Source organism: Monodon monoceros, unplaced genomic scaffold (genome assembly GCF_005190385.1).
Source record: "Monodon monoceros isolate NGI ecotype Baffin Bay Population unplaced genomic scaffold, NGI_Narwhal_1 Super_Scaffold_4, whole genome shotgun sequence".
Taxonomy (NCBI): domain Eukaryota; kingdom Metazoa; phylum Chordata; class Mammalia; order Artiodactyla; family Monodontidae; genus Monodon; species Monodon monoceros.
In genome coordinates this window covers 53,194,813-53,213,717 of record NW_021703781.1, presented here as the reverse complement: position 1 = coordinate 53,213,717, position 18,905 = coordinate 53,194,813, and the positions used below count along the sequence as shown (strand labels likewise).

Here is an 18,905-nt window from a genome sequence, read left to right as displayed (position 1 = left end):
TCTTGTGGGGACAGAGAGGAGAAAAGGTAGCCAAGGGGTAGTTATGAAAGGTCTTAGATACCCAGTAAAGGAGTTGGTATCATATCCCATGGATCAGTGTTTATCACCACGATTTCACCATGTTTAACATGCTCCCATGGACAAGTGGATAAAATAGACTATGGGGCTCTGTGTAGTTTACTGGCTCCTTTGCTTTTTTTTCCATGTTAAGGAAACATTTCATAGTTCTGACGAATGAAAAGAATATTATTGTGATAACATTGAATCTACTTTCTTTTATTTTTAAGTAAATCATTTCCCAAATCACTGCTTTCAATATTATCTGAAACAAGTCACTCATAGCGCATCTGCCAGATAGTCGTACAGAACACTCTGTGAGCACATGATTGAGTTCTGCTGCTGGTAATGGAAAGCCACAGAGGTTCTGAAGCTAGGGAGGAACTTGTCAAGTTAACAGACAGCAGCACTGTAGAGGATAGTCTTGAGAAGGATACACTTTCAGGAAGACCAAGGGAGAAATGATAAGATCCGGAACTCAGGAAGGGACAGTGAGTGAGAAAGGAGAGGACAGAATGGAATGATCCTGTCCTCTTCTAATATAGTAGGTAGCTTAGAGTCAAAAACACACAAGAAGGATGGAAAAAAAATTGGAACATTACTCTCAAGAGCTCTCACCTGGACCTCTTATAAATACAATAAGGAACAAAGAGGCAGGGGCACCCCCAAGAAGAGCTATGTGCATGGGTAAGGTTTAAGAAGCTCCCTAAAGCTATTCAGCTCCTTTTAACCAGTGACATAGGGGACCAGTTCTGGCTGCTTAAAGAGCTACTGCTCTTCCTGAAGTCCTGGGGGAAGTTGATTTCCAACTATATGAGATGCTGGAATTAATGGATTCCAGCGTCTTTTGGAGGGTGGGCCTCTTGCCAGGGCTGATTAGCCCCGCTGGCCTGTCCGCTATTCCTGTTTTATTGCTTCCTTTCTCATTAAGGAAGGTGTTGGGTTTGGACAGCCATAAGCAACATGTCTGCTGTTTCAAGGCTACCATCGCTTGCACACTGAAAGCAGGCTCTCAGGATTCTTTTTTAAACAGATCACAGATTGAGAGAAACAGGAAAAGGAAGCCCAGGTTTGAAAATACGCCACAAAAAAGGTTATTTTCCTATTTTTACTGTTTTCTTTTTTAAAAAATATTCAAAGTGGTAGGGAAAATAAAACTTAAAAGAAAAAAAATCAATACTGTTTTTCTCTCTCACCCCTCCTCTCTCAGTATAGCCACACGAAGCAGTCCTGATGTCCTCAACCCCTGAAATGAGAGGAAAGGGAGTTTGAGGGTTTCCCTTCATACCACCCTGCCCCCAGCTGGCCCAAGGATTCTGAGCAGCCACTGGCAACTTGCTAAGCGGTTCTGTGGATGCCTCAAAGCTCCCTTGTCCACATGGGCCCAAGGCCTGAAGTCTAATGGGGGCAAAAGAACTGCTAAAAGGGAGACAACCACTCAACTCCCCTCTCCCTTCACTTCAGTAATCTCAGCATTTGTACTTCTTCTCCCTCCCCAGACAATATGTTCCTTAAAATAATCTTCATTGGCACATCATTTCTCACCAGGAACTGTACCCTTGTTCTTTCCAGTCCTCCAGTTTTCTCTCTTCCAGCACAGGGGGGATCATATTTACTCAGAAAACCACAGTGTTAAACTATAGCCCTCAGTTTCTTAGAGTTTCGCTTTCTAAGGGAATTTTGCAGCTGGTTCCATCTGTTTTTCCTGATTTTTTTCTCTTCTGTCCATGCTAATTTCCTCTACAGTCCCAACCAGCACCCAGCCTCAGCACCTCCCCTACACGTTACTATGATGGTCTTCTCCACTCATAGTAGACACACAGTTCATTAAGCCTCTCACCATGTCCGAAATAGGCCTTTCCCTGCTACTTAGCATACATCTGGTCTATTACCTACCACCACAAACGTATCCAAAAGAAAAGCAACCAACTGTAATGTTAGATTGATCCAGACACAATCTCATGTGCTTTGGACAAAGAGAGTTGTCTAGGTAACATTTGCTTTACTTTAAGCGCAAGAGGGAGGAGATATGGGGATATATGTATATGCATAGCTGATTCACTTTGTTATAAAGCAGAAACTAACACACCATTGTAAAGCAATTATACTCCAGTAAAGATGTTAAAAAAAAAAAAAAAGAGCTTACCATATGCCAGACAGCTTTCCAAGTGCTTTACAAATATTAGGTCACTTAAATATTAGAAAATGCTCTCCTTTTCTAATTTTACAGCTGAGGAAATTAAGGCACAGTGAGGTCAACAGTGAGTCAATGATAAAACCAGTATTCAAACACAGGCAATGTGTGTAGAGTCCATGCCCCTAACCACTAATCAATTCTGCCTCACCGATTACAAGAAGTTTTAGATTGTTTCCTTCCAAATCTTCCTGCAAGTCAGAAGACAATTCAGATGAACTTTATTTACACAGAGTCTGTGTCCTTGCTGAGTCCTGTGTACACAGTAATTTATAAATCCAACCATTTTCTGGAATCAAGTCCTCATTTAAAGGAACTAGACTTTAAAGTTCTTATATAAGGAGCTAGAGGGATCTTTCCTGACTACCGTCTAAAACATCAACCCTCCCCTCCTGCCAAGGCACTTTCTGTCAGATTACTCTGTTTTATTTTCCTTCTAGCACTTATTATTTCTAAATTTATGTTTGTGTGTTTATTGTCAGTCTCCTCCCCTTGACTAAAATATAAGCCAATGAGAGCAGAGACTTCTGTTTCATTCACTGTCTGCCCCTAGAACTCTGCTTGGCATAGAGCAAATGCTCAGTATTTGTTGAGTGAATGAATAAATGCATTCGATAATGCCTTAATGTTTTTGGATGGACATCCTTCGCCCTTTTTCAGTCTAATTTTAAATATTCCCCTTAGGTAATTTCACCTACTCCTGTGGCTTTTCCCACCACTCTCAATACTTACCTCTGGCCCAGATCTTCAGATCTTTGTTTTTGAGATTACCAGCTCTGACTAGCTCTGGCTTTTTTTTTTTTTTTTTTTTTGTCTCCCATATTTGTTATCTAATTTTAATTTCCATAATCAAATTTACTCTTGACCTTTGAGGGATAGGAGCCAAGGGGACCTGCATAAGCATTACAAAATACTAATACATTTTAACATTTTGTATTTGGAAAGGACTTAGATTTCATCTACTTCAAATTTGTGGCTTTACATGTTGGTGAAGAAATTGAATTCCAAGATAATGCTGAGCCAGAAGTCTCACAGCTGCTGTGTGGTAGAACCCCAGACTTCCAGGACGTATTCCTCGTTCCACATCAGTTATCTGCCTATTAGCGTCTACCTCTCCTTTTGTTAATGATACACACACACAAACACACACACACACGGCTTTATTGAGGTATAATTCATACACCATAAGGTTCACCCTTTAAAAGTGTGAAATTCAGTGGTTTTTAGTATATTCACAGAATTGTGAAACCATCACCACTGTTTAATTTTAGAACATGTTCATTACCCTCCAGAGAAACCCCATACCTATTTGTAGTCACTCCCCATCCTCCCCGCTCATTCTCCCTCACTTTTTCCAACCCTAGAAAACCATTAATCTACTTTCTGTCTCTATGGATTTGACTATTCTGGACATTTCATATAAATGAAAGAATATAATATGTGGCCTTTTGTGTCTGGCTTCTTTCACTTAGCTCAATGATTTCAAGGTTCATCATCTTATACTAGTTACCTTTTTGTTTTGTTTAACCAAACCACCTTTCTCTAACTGCCTCAATCATTTCAATATCTTTGAGCAAAAATTAATCTTTGACTATCCTGGAAACCAAAGGCAAAAAATAAAAACACAGATATGTTACTCAGTTCCAGTTAGTCACAGCTCCAGATCCCGTCCGGGCACAGCCTCTCTGCACACGGCCTGCGTTTCTGCCTCCATCTTGAGCTGGGAAGTTGTGCAGCCGCTTTGCGCTAGAAACTCTGGTCTGAAAGTGCTGGGTTTGAGGCCTCTGCCCGCCACACCCTATGAGCCAGTGAAACTAGACTAAGTGCAAAAGAAAAGAAAAGAAAAAAAGTGGCCTGGAACCGAACCAGCAATATCTTTGAGGTCTGCCTGTATACAATTTGATGAATTTGGACATATGCAAACACTCATGAAACCATCACCATGATCAAGGGAGAAGATGGCGGAAGAGTAAGACGCGGAGATTACCTTCCTCCCCACAGATACATCAGAAATACAGCTACACGTGGAACTGCTCCTATAGTTCCAGTTAGTCATAAAGGAAGCACAAAGTTTATCAGAAGCATGGATGTTTTAAGGGGAATCATCACTGCAGGCCTTTAATTTCACCATATGACTCTGTCTTCTGATCATTTAAGGTGTTTTTCTCGCTTTCTTATTTATACTATTTCCAGCTGCCCTTGGGTTGGGCACTCTGAGCAGTGTCAAGAAGGGGGAGAGGACCACCTTGTGGTGTCCTCAATGACTCTGGGTGCAAGGGGAAATTCTTATTTAATCTTTAACAGTTTCCAGCTTGACCTCCGCTATTAATTTTTTCTTCTATTCTTGATCATAATCCTTACTTGCATCTCAAATTTTTAAAATATATTTACAACTTTAACCCTGAAAGCGTCAAGTACTTTACCAACCCTGATTTTAAAATAGGTCTCAAATAATGCATATTCTCTAGTAGATGCAGGGGAGAGAGCAGAGGGCAGGGAGCTATACATAGGGAGAGATGAAAAGAGGAATATGATTGCTTGCTAATGTCTGCCCACGGGTCTGGGAAAAGGAAAGTTCTGGCATATATGTTACAACATACATATGGTTTTTGTTTTCTTTTTAGACCTGAGGTGCAGAGAATTAATTACCCTCCTCAACTGCAGCAAACTATTATCATCAGTTCATGCAAAGCCCTCCTTTTGTTTTAATTTTCACCTTCATCTCTAATCCGCACTTACATTCACCTCCCTTTTATACATGCCTTCCTTATGTCTTTTTTTTTCTTATTTTCTTTTTTTTTCTTTTTGTTTTCCTTTTTTTTTCTTGTGTCTTTGATATATGTCCTTAACAGAGATGTATCTTTATATACTTTTAGTGTTATTGGGTATGAATGAGTAATCACATAAATAATATTGTGCCATAAACCTCATTCTGTTTCTGTTTTTAAAAAGCTCACTAAATCTTTAAAGCCTGTTCATGTTGCTGGACTTATATTGAATGTATTGCTATAACTGCTGCATAATATTTCATGTATGTATTTTACTTTTTCATTCCTCTAGCAATGGACACCTGCCACAAATAGTGACATAGTAAACATCTTCATACTTGTCCCCTTAGAGACCTGAGGCAGAATTGCTTTGTTCTATATGTCTAGGAGAGGAATTGGTGGGCCGTAGGACCTAAATACACTACTGTCTTTATCCAGCCCCTCTTGTGCACAACCCGCATCCTCTCAGTCCCACCTCCTACTCTAGCCATCCCTGCAGAGACCAGAGCTAGGCAGCTGCACAGGCTGCAACCAGCTTGGTGCTGGTGTGGTGCGGGAGGACCTCTCATTTTCTGCTCTGGGACTTCTCTAAGGCAGAGTGTGGAATGGTGGGAACCTGCTCAGCACTCATGCCTGCACAGTGAAATGGGGTGATAACAGTCACAAGGCTGCTCTTGACCGTTGGAGAATAGGAGCCAAACGATGAATGCTTCCCCTGGTCACCCCCCGGCTTGGGGGACAGTTCTGAGACACAGTTCTTAAGGCTTTTACCAAGTTCCCTGTAGAATTGAGTATAAGTTGCCAGTAGTTACCAACTTGAAAACTCATTCTTGTACTGTTTTTTTCTTCTTCCTTTTCACAGTCCCCAGTTCCTCATTCCTGCTCCCGGTTATTTCTTCCCAAATGAACTACGTATAGACAAGCCTTTGTCTTAGACTCTGCTCTCAGAGATTACCCAGCATACAACATTATCCCTAAGTACTGCCAGATTGCTCTCCAGAGAATCTGAGACCACATCTAGATAGTCTGGCCAATCTCCAGCTTGTGGATCAGAGACGAGGATATTTCAAAATTTCAGAGGGCCACCTTTTGACGAGAGGCTTTGTGTATGCTTAGAAGGCAGCTCCCTGTGTAGGATGTTTCACGTGTGAGTCAGTGGTTTTTCTTTTTACACTTACTGCAGTTATTTTCAAAATGTGGTTGTAATATACATACATGCCTTGGTAATGATAATATACCTTTCCCAAACATTGATCTCTGCCCTCTCTCATGATTCACAACTGCTGATGCGTGGACAGTACACTCATCCATGGATGTGCCATAACAGAGTATTAAGAAAATTTGCTTCTCAATACTTGTTAATATGGAAACGTCATACCACCTGTATCTTCCAGTGAAGGGTGTTGCAGTCAACTTATGTCCTAGATAAGGATGCATTGTTCTTCTGTCACATTGTCACTTGGGTTTTCTTATGGGAAAAAAATGATCATTTCTTTGAGTGGACATGTATCGATATTAATTCTTTTGTGTGTGTGTGCCAGCTATCTGTATGGGATGCATCACCATGAAAAGAGCACAGGTCATGACCACCTGGGAGCAGCAGATGAGAGGAACTTCTTTAAGGGAATGTATGTTCCTTCTCATTTGGGAACAGCTTTTAAAAATCTCATCATCTCCTTCTGCTTTTGTGTGAACAGGTGGTTAACACATACACCCCAGGAAAGAAGATTTGGCTTGAAGGTGTGGTGACCACCTCAGTTGGAGGCACAAACAATCTGTCAGATTCCTATGCTGCAGGATTCTTGTGAGTAACACTTGCAATTTCACTCCCAAGGGCTTTGAGGAAAGGACAGTGAAATTGCTCATTATTCTGCCTATTGGGCGGGGGAGGGGGGGTTCGTTTCCCACTGAAAATTCTTCATCCATTTCTTTGTAAATGTGTTTAATCACTCAACAAACAGCAATTAGGGACTTGTCTAGTTACTAAGATCTCAGGTACCAGCATTAGAGCAAAAGTAATAATAGTAGTAGTAATCATGATAGTAATAAGAGCTTTATTTTATGTCTTCAGTGCAAAATACAGTACAGACAACATACATTTTCTCTTCTACTTTTCACCTGAGTCCTGGGAGATAGGTAAGAGTAAGACAGGGGTTTTGCCCTTTAGAAACTTATGATTGGAGGAATGGAGATGGGGAATAAGAAAAGCTGTAGGAGACAAGTGTCATAATAATAATAATTTTAACTGCATAGTGCTTACCATATGCTAAGGACTATCTGATGTGCTTTATATGTATTTAATAATTTAACAACCAGTGTATTAGATACCCTTATTATATCCTTATACCCTTATAAGAACCCAGTGAGATAAATGTGATTATTGATTAGTGGCAGAGCTTGGACTCAAGCCAAGGCAGTTTGCTCCAGAGTCCAGCCTCTTTGCCACTACAGTATGCCATCTCTCTTTCTGCCTTACGTGGGCTATCCACAAGAGGGGTTACATGCAAAAGAATCAAGAGTTTCTGAATGGGAGGATCAGGAAGGGCTTTGCGGAGGAAGAGGCGTTTGAGTGGAACATAGATTTCTCTAATTTCTATAGGTGAAGACTGTTGCTGATGGTGGTGGGAGCATAGAGGCTGAAGGAACGTTATGAGGGGAAGTGATTAGTGTGAGAGAGCCTCAGTATCTGCAGGGCTGTAGTGGGGGCTGTGATTAGGGACAGAGTTCTACCACCAAATCATGGAAGACCGTGAAAACCAGGCAGGGGAAATGAGGCCTTGTTCTATACTCAGTGGCTAAACCATTGATGATTTTGGAGGAAGAGAGAGACCCATCTGACCTGTATTTAAAACGCTGGCTTTGATAGTAATATGCACAAGAGTTTGGATAGGCAAGAGGTAGGAAAATGAACTTGAAGGCTACTGCAGTCGTCTGGAGAACAACATAAGCCAGAAGCATGAGGACCTCTGGCTGGCCTGCCATTGTCATGGACCACAGATTAACCAAGTGACCTGTTCCTGGTCCAGTCTAGTCTGTGGTCCTGGTTTTTTGTCTGAGCAAGGTTCTCCTAAGAACTGCAGCTCTGCCCTCAACTATGCGTTTCACTACTAACAGCTGCTCCTAATTATATAGCTGTAGATCTTCTCCATGAAGGCAGCTTCTTCAATACAGTTGTGAAGGACAAATCAGGCTGGTCAAGTAGGTTGTCTTTAAGATGGCATCCTGGCAGATGCAGATGAAGATAATGAGTCACTGTCTACGTGATGATGGCTGGGGTCTTCCAGCCCTGTGTCCTCACATGAGAGGCACAGAGAGGTTGTTCAGGGAGCATGGTTCAGTGAAGGAAATGGAGTGAATCAGCATTTGCTACAGTGTTGCTGAGGGTCTTCTTTCAAAAGTACTCTCCTCACGGGGTTTCACTGTGAGAGACAGGTTGACAGTCCGTACTGCAGGAGGCCTCTGGAATCAGAAGAAGAATGGCCTTTGCTCAGCCTTCACAGAATGACTCCTCTGCAGGGCCCAGCAAGCAGCCCTCTTGTACTGTTTTCGTGAACATTCTTCCCTTTAGAGAGTGATGTGAAATGAGAAATAGCACAGACCTTCATGAAGAGAGCTAGAGAGAGACCTGCCTTTTCATGAGCATCAGCCAGATATCCATAGATCTCTGAGTCGCTTTGCAAACACAGATTAATATTGTTGTTTAGATTTTGGTTGTAGTTCAGATGTCCAATGCTTTGTTGACAGATCAAATGACAACCAGCTCATTCTGCCCCTGGTCTTCTCTCTTACCTCTTTATCACCCATTTCCTCTCAACCCCACTGGCAGTACCTAGATATATGCCCTTTGAGTCCAGTTCTCCAAGGGGCATAAATTGCTTCCTGGGAAAAAAAATGTAAAGCATTCTAGGAAGCTCCAGAAGGCTAGCAAGGAGTTGGAAAGAAGGCATTTTACAGCCCTTTTGCAATACATGGCATAACCATAAGCTTACCAGGGCATATACAAATGCATGCACAAATGAGAATTCTCTGCTGCCAAGTATTCAAGGGTAGTTTTCCCAGTCAGGGCTTTGCGATTCTTTGATGCCCTACCCTTGGCATACTGCTGTGTCTGCAGCACCTAGTAATGTCTGCCATGTAGTAAATATTCAATAAAGTTTTGTGGATGAAAGATAATGGCTGCAGAAGCATCCTTGGTGAGATATACCAGTTATCTTGCCACTTTTCTCTACCTGAACATAAAAGGGAGACCTGGAACATCATTTATTTCCCCTACTCAGGAGATTTATTATTACAGGAGGAAGATGAAGACAACCCCAGAACTAACCATCTATTCTGAAAAGCCATGGGGAAACAAGGGCTCTGGCCATAGTGATTAATTAGCAATGGTCTTCATGTCAGTAAGGTCACTGGTTTGGAGCTCCATATGGTCTCAGATTTGGGAAATCATAACTATGCATTATTTGTCCCTAGAATGCTGAATGGTGATTCTCAAAGTCCTAGAATCTAATTTTATCCAGATCAATTTCAACTTAGAGTATTGAGCACCTATAGTGTGCCAGGAACTGTGATGGTTGTTTTGGGTACAAAGCTAAAATGTGTCTATTTTTGATGAGCTCATACCAGCTGGGAGAAGACAGAGAAGTAAGTAATTATCATTCAGTGGGCCAGCAGAGGGTATGAATAAGAGTTCTGGGGAAGCACAGAGGAGAAAGATACTACTATTGGCTGGGGCAGCAGAGTTTAGAAGGAAATGACACTTGACTTGGAGATTAACAGATGGGAAGAAATTTGCCAGGTGAGGTGGGTTAGTGGAAGAGAGGAAGGAAATTCTAAGGAGAAGTTAAAACATATAAAAAGGCTCAGGTAAGTATGTGAGAGCAGCCAAAAGTAGTTTGTTTTTTGGGTTTTTTTTTTAAGATGTTGGGGGTAGGAGTTTAGTAATTTATTTATTTATTTTTTGCTGTGTTGGGTCTTCGTTTCTGTGCGTGGGCTTTTCTCTAGTTGTGGCAAGCGGGGGCCACTCTTCATCGCGGTGCGCGGGCCTCTCACTATCTCGGTCTCTCTTGTTGCGGAGCACAGGCTCCAGACGCGCAGGCTCAGTAGTTGTGGCTCACGGGCCTAGTTGCTCCGCGGCATGTGGGATCCTCCCAGACCAGAGCTCGAACCCGTGTCCCCTGCATTAGCAGGCAGATTCTCAACCACTGCGCCACCAGGGAAGTCCCCAAAAGTAGTTTTATGTGGCTTAGAGCCTGGGGAATAAAGTTTAGGGTGACAGAAGAGGTGATAGGTGAAGCCAGACAATATATTCTTAGGAAAGATTGTGAAATGTCGTATCTTTTACCCTGAGAAGACTGAAGCTCTAAGTCACCTTTCTTACACACATATATTATTACAATTGGAAATTTCCTTGCATTTCAGAATACAAAGAAAGAAAATGAAATCAATTCACAAATGAATGAATGAGTTAAATGTGTAAATGATGAAGGCAGAGTTAGCAGTAGGTGTTGGAAAAACCATGAGGGCAGTATTTTTGAAGGATAGCATGCCCTGGAGACTCTATTTGGCATGATGGGGTATGTAGTAAGTGTGTGAACAATGCAGGTCCTCCACTGCAACATGTGTGTGATGGTAGCTTACTCCAATCCCTGTATAGTTAGTTATAGTGCCAAGGGAAATTATTACTGCATTGCCTACTGACAGTGATATATGAGGGATGCAAATGACTGGACCATAGGTCACAGGAGTATGTGGGTTAGCGTCATATGTAAAGTACATGTACAGTGAATAGGTGCAAGCAGGGGAGTTTGAGTGATGGAAAAAATATTGTGTTTGCTTCTGTGATTGTGTGTTTTGTGGTCAAGGGGGATGACTTTAGGCTTACAAGTGGCTAGGGTGTTCATTTTATTTGTTAGTATTATAGGAATAAGAGATGTCATTAGCAACAAGCTATTTTATGACCAAGGGCAATTCATTTTACTCCTCTGGACCTCTTTATTTTCTTATAAAATGAAGAGGTTAGATTTGATCATCTCTATAGATCTCTTCCATCTGTGTATTTAATGCTTAAAATAGTTTTCTCTAAAGTACTAGGTAAATTTGATGGGTGTGGGTGGTGGTGTGTATGTTGGCAATTTTTATAGAGCTTGTTTTATGCTATTTTTAAAATGTATTGATGTAGCTTTTTTCCCCGGCTTTTCAGATGGTTGAACACTTTAGGAATGCTGGCCAATCGGGGCATTGATGTTGTGATTCGGCACTCATTTTTTGACCATGGATACAATCACCTCGTGGACCAGAATTTTAACCCATTACCAGTAAGTGTAATATAAAGGTTCCCAACTCCTTTTCCATGTCCTTCAGTTCTTTTGATCATGCTTTGTTCCACACTGGTAGAATTTTTCTCCTCCTTCTGTTACCAGTTAATTTCATAAATTGAACAGAAGAATTCTTGACCCATTTTACAGACTCTTGGCTTCACCTCCCACACATACCCCAATATATACACACACGTATGTACATATGGGTTTATGCATATACACATATATACATTTATATGTATTTATATACTTACCACTATTATTTTAACAAACCTTGTGCAGTTGAGATTCCAAATCTACTTGTGGCCTGTTTGAACTCTGCTTGAGTGAATTTTTCCAGATTGTTTTCTTTTAATGCTAATAGGAGACTTAGTTAATGTTAGATGCAACATGTTGAAAGCAGATGGGAGAGTGTTGGCCAAGATCAGATACAGTAGGAACCCATCCCTTGGAAAATGGCTGAAGTACACTTACACTAGATGCTGATCCCTATGTGACAATGAGGGGATTTGCCCAGGGTATCACCTTCTCTAGGAAAGCAAAGGAAAGGGAAGGCTAAAGAAGAATGGCAAAAGCAGAGATCTGGGTTTGTCCAGTGACTTTATTGACCAATCAAAGAAATCCCACTTAGTCTAGAAAAGCTGTGCTTATCAAAAATATTACGTGAGTTATCCTTCTCACAGACATCTTAGTCATGATAAAAGGTCAGAGTCCTCTCATTAACCCACAGAATGTCAGAGCTGGCATTCCCCTTCGAGATGATCCAGTTCCACCTCATATAACAGAGGGAGTGATAGCCTGGGGTTGCGGGGAGGGGCATGTAGAGCCAGCCCTAGAACCTGCTTCTGTGCTCTGGTCCAGTAATCTTCCTACAGAATTACTGCTGCCCTGGGGTCCACAGTAAACAAACCCAACTGGAACCAGTGAGTGTTCCTGCCATTTGCTTCCCCCTGCCCATTTCCACCCCCCTATTCTTCTCACTACCCAGGCCTCTAAGCCCAGAACAGAGAACATCTTGGCACCCAACAGCACCATTGCCATGTCTCAAAAGAATCCCTCTAGTTAGAGTACTAAGTAATTATTGTATCCCTGATTGTACATGACTCCAATTAAGTCACAAATATTAAAGCTGACTGGCACAGTTGCTTTTATTCACAGGGCCAGGATACCTCTCTCTCAGTGTATGTGGGGCTGGGGTATGGAGGAGTGAGAGGGAATTTTCAGTTTGTAACCATAGGGGGTTTCCTTTGTTTGTTGTTTCTTTTGAGCTCATAAACTTGTGGTGATAAAATAAATAATAATTAGAAAAGCATCTATGAAATGTAAGCACTGAACAAATATAATGTCACACAAATGTAAATATTTATTGACCATCAGGCACTGGGGAGGAGACTAGTAGTAGATACCTGAATAAGTAGATAATGGATTACTATAAGAGGGGGTCAGTGAGGGCTCCTTTAGAGTATATCCAAGGAAGACCTCTCTGAGAAGGTGACATTTAAGCCAAGAGCCCAGTGACAAGAAGGAGCCAGACATGCAGATTTTTGCAGAAGAGCTTTCAGGCCGGGGGAGGGGCTAGCACAAAGACTCCGAGGCAGGAACAGAGTTGGCATGTTTGAGGAAACATAAGAACACCAGAGTGCTGGGGGCCTGGCAGGGAAGGGGGAGACTGGACATGAGGCCAGCCCGGGTCAGATCACGAAGGGCTTTGAAAGCTAAAAGGAGTTTGACTTTTTTGTAAGTAGTATGAAAAGCCATTGGAGGGTTTTCTACAGGGCAGTAACATGATCTAACTTACATTTTTAAAAGATCACCCTGGTATAATTAATGCACCAAATATTATTTATATATTTAATAATGTGTATAATACTTAACAATTTACAGACCCACTTTCATATACCACACATCAGTAAAACTCCAAACACTCTGTCCTTCCTTCCTCCTGTCTTTCCTTTATTCCTTCCTTCACACATTCAAATCTCTTTCACTCCTCTTGATCATGTACTATATGCTGATCGCTATTCCTGGCAAACAGCCACTGTGACGAGCCAAAAAGACAAGGTCCTTGAACTCCTGGAGCTTATAGTCTAGTGAAGTGAACTGAGAAACGGAAAGTATATAAACACATAAATAAGATAAAAAAATTTGTCATAATTGCTCTGAAGAGAGCCTGGTGAGATGAGTATGACTATTTATACTTATTTTGCTGAAGAGAAACTAGGGTTCTTTCAAGTTGTTAAGTGACTTATCCAAGGTCAGACAAGTAGTAAGAGCTGGAACTCAGAGTTTTTCAGTTCTAAATGCTATTTTCTTTTCACCGTGCCACACTGTTTCTTGCAGTACTCTCTTTGGTGTCTGTGCTGTGGTCTGAGGCCACTGTTAGTCTCCGAATTGAGTCTGGAGATGGGAACAGGCATCTTGAGGAACTGAAGAGAAGAAAACCTAGGCTAGAAGAAAACCTATGGTCTGTGGGTGACTAGACTCGTTTGATTTCCAGAGCTGGACAAACCTGGATTGCGTATCAACTCTCTATGTACCTTCACATGGCCATGTGTTAGATTAAAGATGCAAGTTCTCATGGCTTCGTTCTCCCCAAATGAGCGATAATACAGGTGACTTTCTTTAAAAGCTTACCATGAGACACCTTGGTTGATAGGTAGTAGCAGCACAGAGGTTCATTGGAAGCTCAAACAAGTCCTATTGATGTAGTACAAAGGCTCAAATGTTCTGCACAGCTGTATTTCTGGAAATGCCAAGCTCTAGTAAAGAAACTGTATGTAAAAGCACTTTAAAAGGTAGCAGGCTTTCTTTTTCTCTTTTCTTTGGGCTAATAAATTCTGTACCTTATAAGCAGAGAACTTTGCAGCTGGGAGAGTGTGTCCTAAGTCTCCCGGAAAGAATTTACTAGGCTAGACCCGGGCACCAATCGGACAGACCTTGCCAGCAGGCCCCTGAGATGTGCAATGGTCACAGACCTAGGAGCATACTGTTGCCGCTTCAGAGAGTCGTACGGTTGATATCCAAACACTGACAATAAAAACTTGTGGGTTTTACACTGTGATTAAATCTTCAAGAGTGTTAAGAGTTTAGGGCATTAGTGAGTTATGTTTTAGTTGCCTCCCAGAAAAATCAGTATTTTCTATTACAGTCCCTTCAAATTCAGCTCAGTGCATTTCAGGAAAAGATCCTATTGGCAGATACTAGTTTTTTTTCTGTTGTTGTCGTTATCGGGTCTTAGCCTAATGGCACCTCAACCCATATCCCATATTACCCCTCCACCTACCCAGTCAGCTTTTGATTCGAGTTTGTAGGATTCCAGTCCAGCTCTGGCAAGGCCATTCTAATCTAAGGTAAGAGAGAATATTGAAGGTAGTCCTTTTTGTTTTGAGAAAAGATCATTTTCAACTACAGCCCATGTTGTTTCTGGCTGTTCCTCTAGAAATGTGCCAACTCTCCTCCTGTTGTGAGATTTTCCTTCTCCTGGGAAGAGGAGAACATTTAGTCCAGCAGTGCTTCATCACTCGACTCCCACCCCTTTCCCCTGACCTGCTCGCCATTGGGAAAGAGGGAACTTGTGAGTCTCCACAGCCTGTCGGCTAGTCATAGGCTCTCTTGGGAGTAAGGGATGTTTGTGCAGAAGCGATCTGCACGTTCAGTGGACATAGTCCAGACCCCACCAGCCGTGGGCATTTCTCCTAAGAGACGGTTTTGGAATTTAACTTGCTGCTTTTTTTAAGAGCTTGATTTACAGAGCTTTCAAGGAAAGGAATAGTGAATTACTAGTCAACATCTTCTTAACTCCCACACCGGCCTAGCAAATACAATTCAATTCAAAAAACATTGACACTTCAAATGTGTCTGGCTCTAGGCTAGGTGTTCTGGGGACATGAAGATAAATAAGATTTGGTTCTCTCATCTGTAGAGCTAACAATCTGGTGTGTGTCTGAGGGATTACAATTTAGTCCTTTGCTTAAAATAAAATAGAAAGGTAGTTCACATTGGATAGCCTTTTCTATACTGGGCGTAGTGGTAGGGATATTTATATTTGCTGGCAACATTCTTTTTTGCTGACTACCCCTTATGAATAACTATAAACATTCAATTCAGCCCAATGCACAGTTATTGAACACTTGCTGTGTACGTTGTTCTGGAATACAGTTAGTGGTCATAGAAAACTCACTAGTCTATGACAGGATTGAACCTATAGCTGTGGTTCCTGTAGCAACATGCTCTGAGCCAAGCCATCACTGTTCAGATGTCATTTGGCTATTGGAAAGAAACTCCGCATCTTAATGATATCTGCGTAGCTCCACTTCTTAACCTATCACAGGGATGAGATCCTAGGTGCTCCATCCTTGTTTCCCTTTGAAACATTAGATTCTTATGCACTACACAACCATGATGTAGAAACAGGATGAGCTTAAATCTGTCCCTTTCCTGAGGAAGAACATCCAGTTGTAAACCCATGTCCCATGGATGCTGGATGTTGCACACTCTCTTGCAAGAAGAGCACCACCTAATGAGGAGGCCTCAGGGGAGCAGCAGGAGCCTGGTACTGTGACAAGGTTCACAGATTCCAGTCCTGGCTCTGCCGTCCATTAGACGTGTGTCTTTGGGTTCCAGTTTTCTCATCACTCAAATTGTGATAAAAATGTCTCCTCTATCTGTCTCCAAAAGATACTGTTATAATCCTTGAGAAAACTAGATATGACAGGAGGATTCTGATTTCATATGTACGTGTACACATAGAAAATTACTGGAAGGGACTACATCTAAATGTTAAAAGTGGTTTTCTTTGGGTGGTGGGATTACAGATAATTTTTATTTTTTTCTTTGTGGATATTGTATGAAAAATTGGTGCAATCGGCATTATTGCTTTCATAATCTGAAAAATAAAAGGCTATTTTTAAAAGAAAAAATAGAGTGTTTAGAAAGAAGTAAGTGCTTTATTACACTTGTGCTTTGTGCTCGATACTGTGCTGGACCCTGGAGACAGTGTCCCTGCCCTCAAGGAGCTTACAGTGTGGATAGGAGATGGATCAGTCAGCAGGGACTGTGGCAGAAGTGCTTTAGCAGGACAGAAGAGGAACAGATGCCAGCCTGGGTAGAGGGCAGGCATGGGGCATCAAGGAAAGCTTTCTGGAGGAGACAGTACCTGAGCTGGATCTTGACGGAGAAGGGCAAGCTAGCCACAGGAAGAAGAGTTTGAGGTCTGGGGAGAATCTTCCAAACAGAGGCAATGGCATGTACAAAGGGTCAGAGGCTTTAATGTTCCAGAGAGTCATGGTGGATGGATTATGAAAAATTACTTAGGAAAGCTTTTCCCATCGCTCTCTGTCGGCCACACAGGCTGTGTAAAAACTAAGGAATCTCAAAGTTACAAACCTGGAGGTGGTGGGGCAGGGGTGGTACAGAACCTTGCCAAATTAAGCCTGTGACCTGTTTCTTGGCATAGCTTCCTTTCTCTTTCTTTTCTTTCCCGTGGGAGCCATCAGGAAGATGAAAGAAGCAGAGAGTACCTGTTTAGGGGTAGCTGTGATGTGAAACCCAATCCTCTCATTAGAGTCCCTGACAAAGACTTCTCCATGTGCAACCTTCCTTTGTGGGAACCTGCGGCTGCTGAGAGAAGGACATCCTCAGCTGCAGGATCAATCACTGGGACTCAGGCTGGCTCCATGTCAGTGGCTGAAGCGCCTGGGCTGCATGCCCAGTGGGCATGACTTGCTTCTTTCCTCCTCTGTGCCTCTGAACCCTGCCCTCTCAGATCAGAGCCTGCACCTGCACCATGTGACCAGGCACGCAGCTCTTTTGCTCCTGATGCTTTAAAGAGAAGCCCCTCTGATTTTTAACTACCAGTCTTCATCCGTTGCTTATTTATCAACCTGAGTGGTGCGCATGGGATGTAAGTGACACATGTCAGCAGTTGAACAGCTCACCCTGGTGGAAGCTGTCTCGGGAAGTAGAAAGAGCTCTGCACCTGGAATCAGAAGATGTAGGCTCCAGGGCAGCACCACAGTGTTCCAGTTGCTTGAGTTTGCATTTCCTGCTTTGTAAAATGGGGCTAACTGTGCTGGGGTCAGGGAATGGGGAGTATCTGACTGTCATGCTTAAAAGTATTGGCATTGGAATCAGACTGACCTGAGTTTCAGACCCAGCTCTGTCATTTACTACTGTGTCCCTGGGCGGATTACTAAACCTCAACAAGCATCCATTTCCCTTCATAAAATGGAGACAATAATAGTGTCTATCTCAGAGCATTGTTGGAAAGGATTGAATGAACCAATGTATATGTATCTTTTACCACATAGTAAGCACTCAACAAATGTCAGCGGCTATTATTATTTTATAAAGTCACTTTGTAAAATTCTGTAAGTCAGTAATATCAGTAATTATCATTAATAATGAATATAACTGTGGCAAGATAATATACATTTGAATATTCATACAGATACCTGGAAATCAACCAAGTAATGATAGCTAAAGTATGAAAAGTAAATTTGTTTGCAAAAATTAAGTGACTGGAGAATTAGAAGAACAAAAGAGGAAAGCTGTGATTCCTGCACTTGAAAGAAATTGACTGCAAATGGTTAAAGACAAACTAAAAATTACATTTTATTTTCCTCCAGAGAAGATGCTGCCAACCTTTCCCACTGAAGGCAATTAAGACAGTAACCACGCTGCAACGCTAGCTCTAATACCTTCATGTGGTATTTATAAATGGCCCAATAAGCCCTGGAAACCATGATATGTCACATAAAAAGTGCTAATGACAGCACATTATATGAATCGCTGAGAAGCACCAATTGAAAATCTCACTCTACCGTCAACCATTTATATTGCTCCCAGATTGCAATACTGAGGGATTACAGTTACAGTCAGTTGTGCAGCGACCTCAGTAAATCAGGGAGAGGGAGAAGAAGCAATTGCAGCCTCACTGTGCTTGAGCTTTAGGAGCACAGTGTGCCATCCTCGAAGCAACCTTCCGGCGATGGAGGAGCAAGGCCAGCCCTGGAAATGCGAAAAGCTGCAGCTTACCTAACTTCATCGGTTCACCTAAAACACTAGAATATTATCGAAAAATAATCTGACTAGAAAGAGAGGAAGGGAGGGAGGGAGGAAGAAAAAGAATGAAAGGAGAAGAAAAGTGGAATGCCCTTTGGTAGGTTGGAAAGATCTTTTGCGAGTGCCAAAATATGACAAACTTGTAGTTATTTCACCTTAAACATTATATTTACAAACATTAAGGGCACAATGATGTCTGGTTATGACATTTAGGAACCAAGAAATAGGCCTCTGATAGAAGTGACCATGAGAGCCAAACATAATACATTGTCTTTTCTAACTCAATTTTGATGTTTTGTTTGTTTAAATAAAAGCAGAAGTCTTTAAAAATAGAAATAGAATATTGTTTTTAATTCTTATTTAAATGCCCTACACTATTTATAAAGTTTAAAAAATCTATCAGTCATTAGGTACTTCACTCACTAACTTTCAACTATTATCAATCTCTGTTCATTTCATCTCTGATTTGGTTTTAAGCATTGAAAGGATTGAATAGAACACGTCATT

The 18,905-nt window shown here is 41.7% G+C and overlaps 1 protein-coding gene across 3 annotated transcripts in view; it reads left to right on the top strand.

The window, feature by feature from the left end:
* Window positions 1-18,905, top strand: part of HPSE2 (heparanase 2 (inactive)) — a 573,943-nt gene that overhangs the window by 418,008 nt on the left and 137,030 nt on the right. For all 3 annotated transcript variants that reach the window (XM_029201275.1, XM_029201274.1, XM_029201273.1), the window contains 2 exons: window positions 6,717-6,823; window positions 11,219-11,333. In XM_029201275.1, coding sequence (XP_029057108.1) covers window positions 6,717-6,823; window positions 11,219-11,333 — 222 coding nt within the window. The remainder of the gene's footprint in view (window positions 1-6,716; window positions 6,824-11,218; window positions 11,334-18,905) is intronic.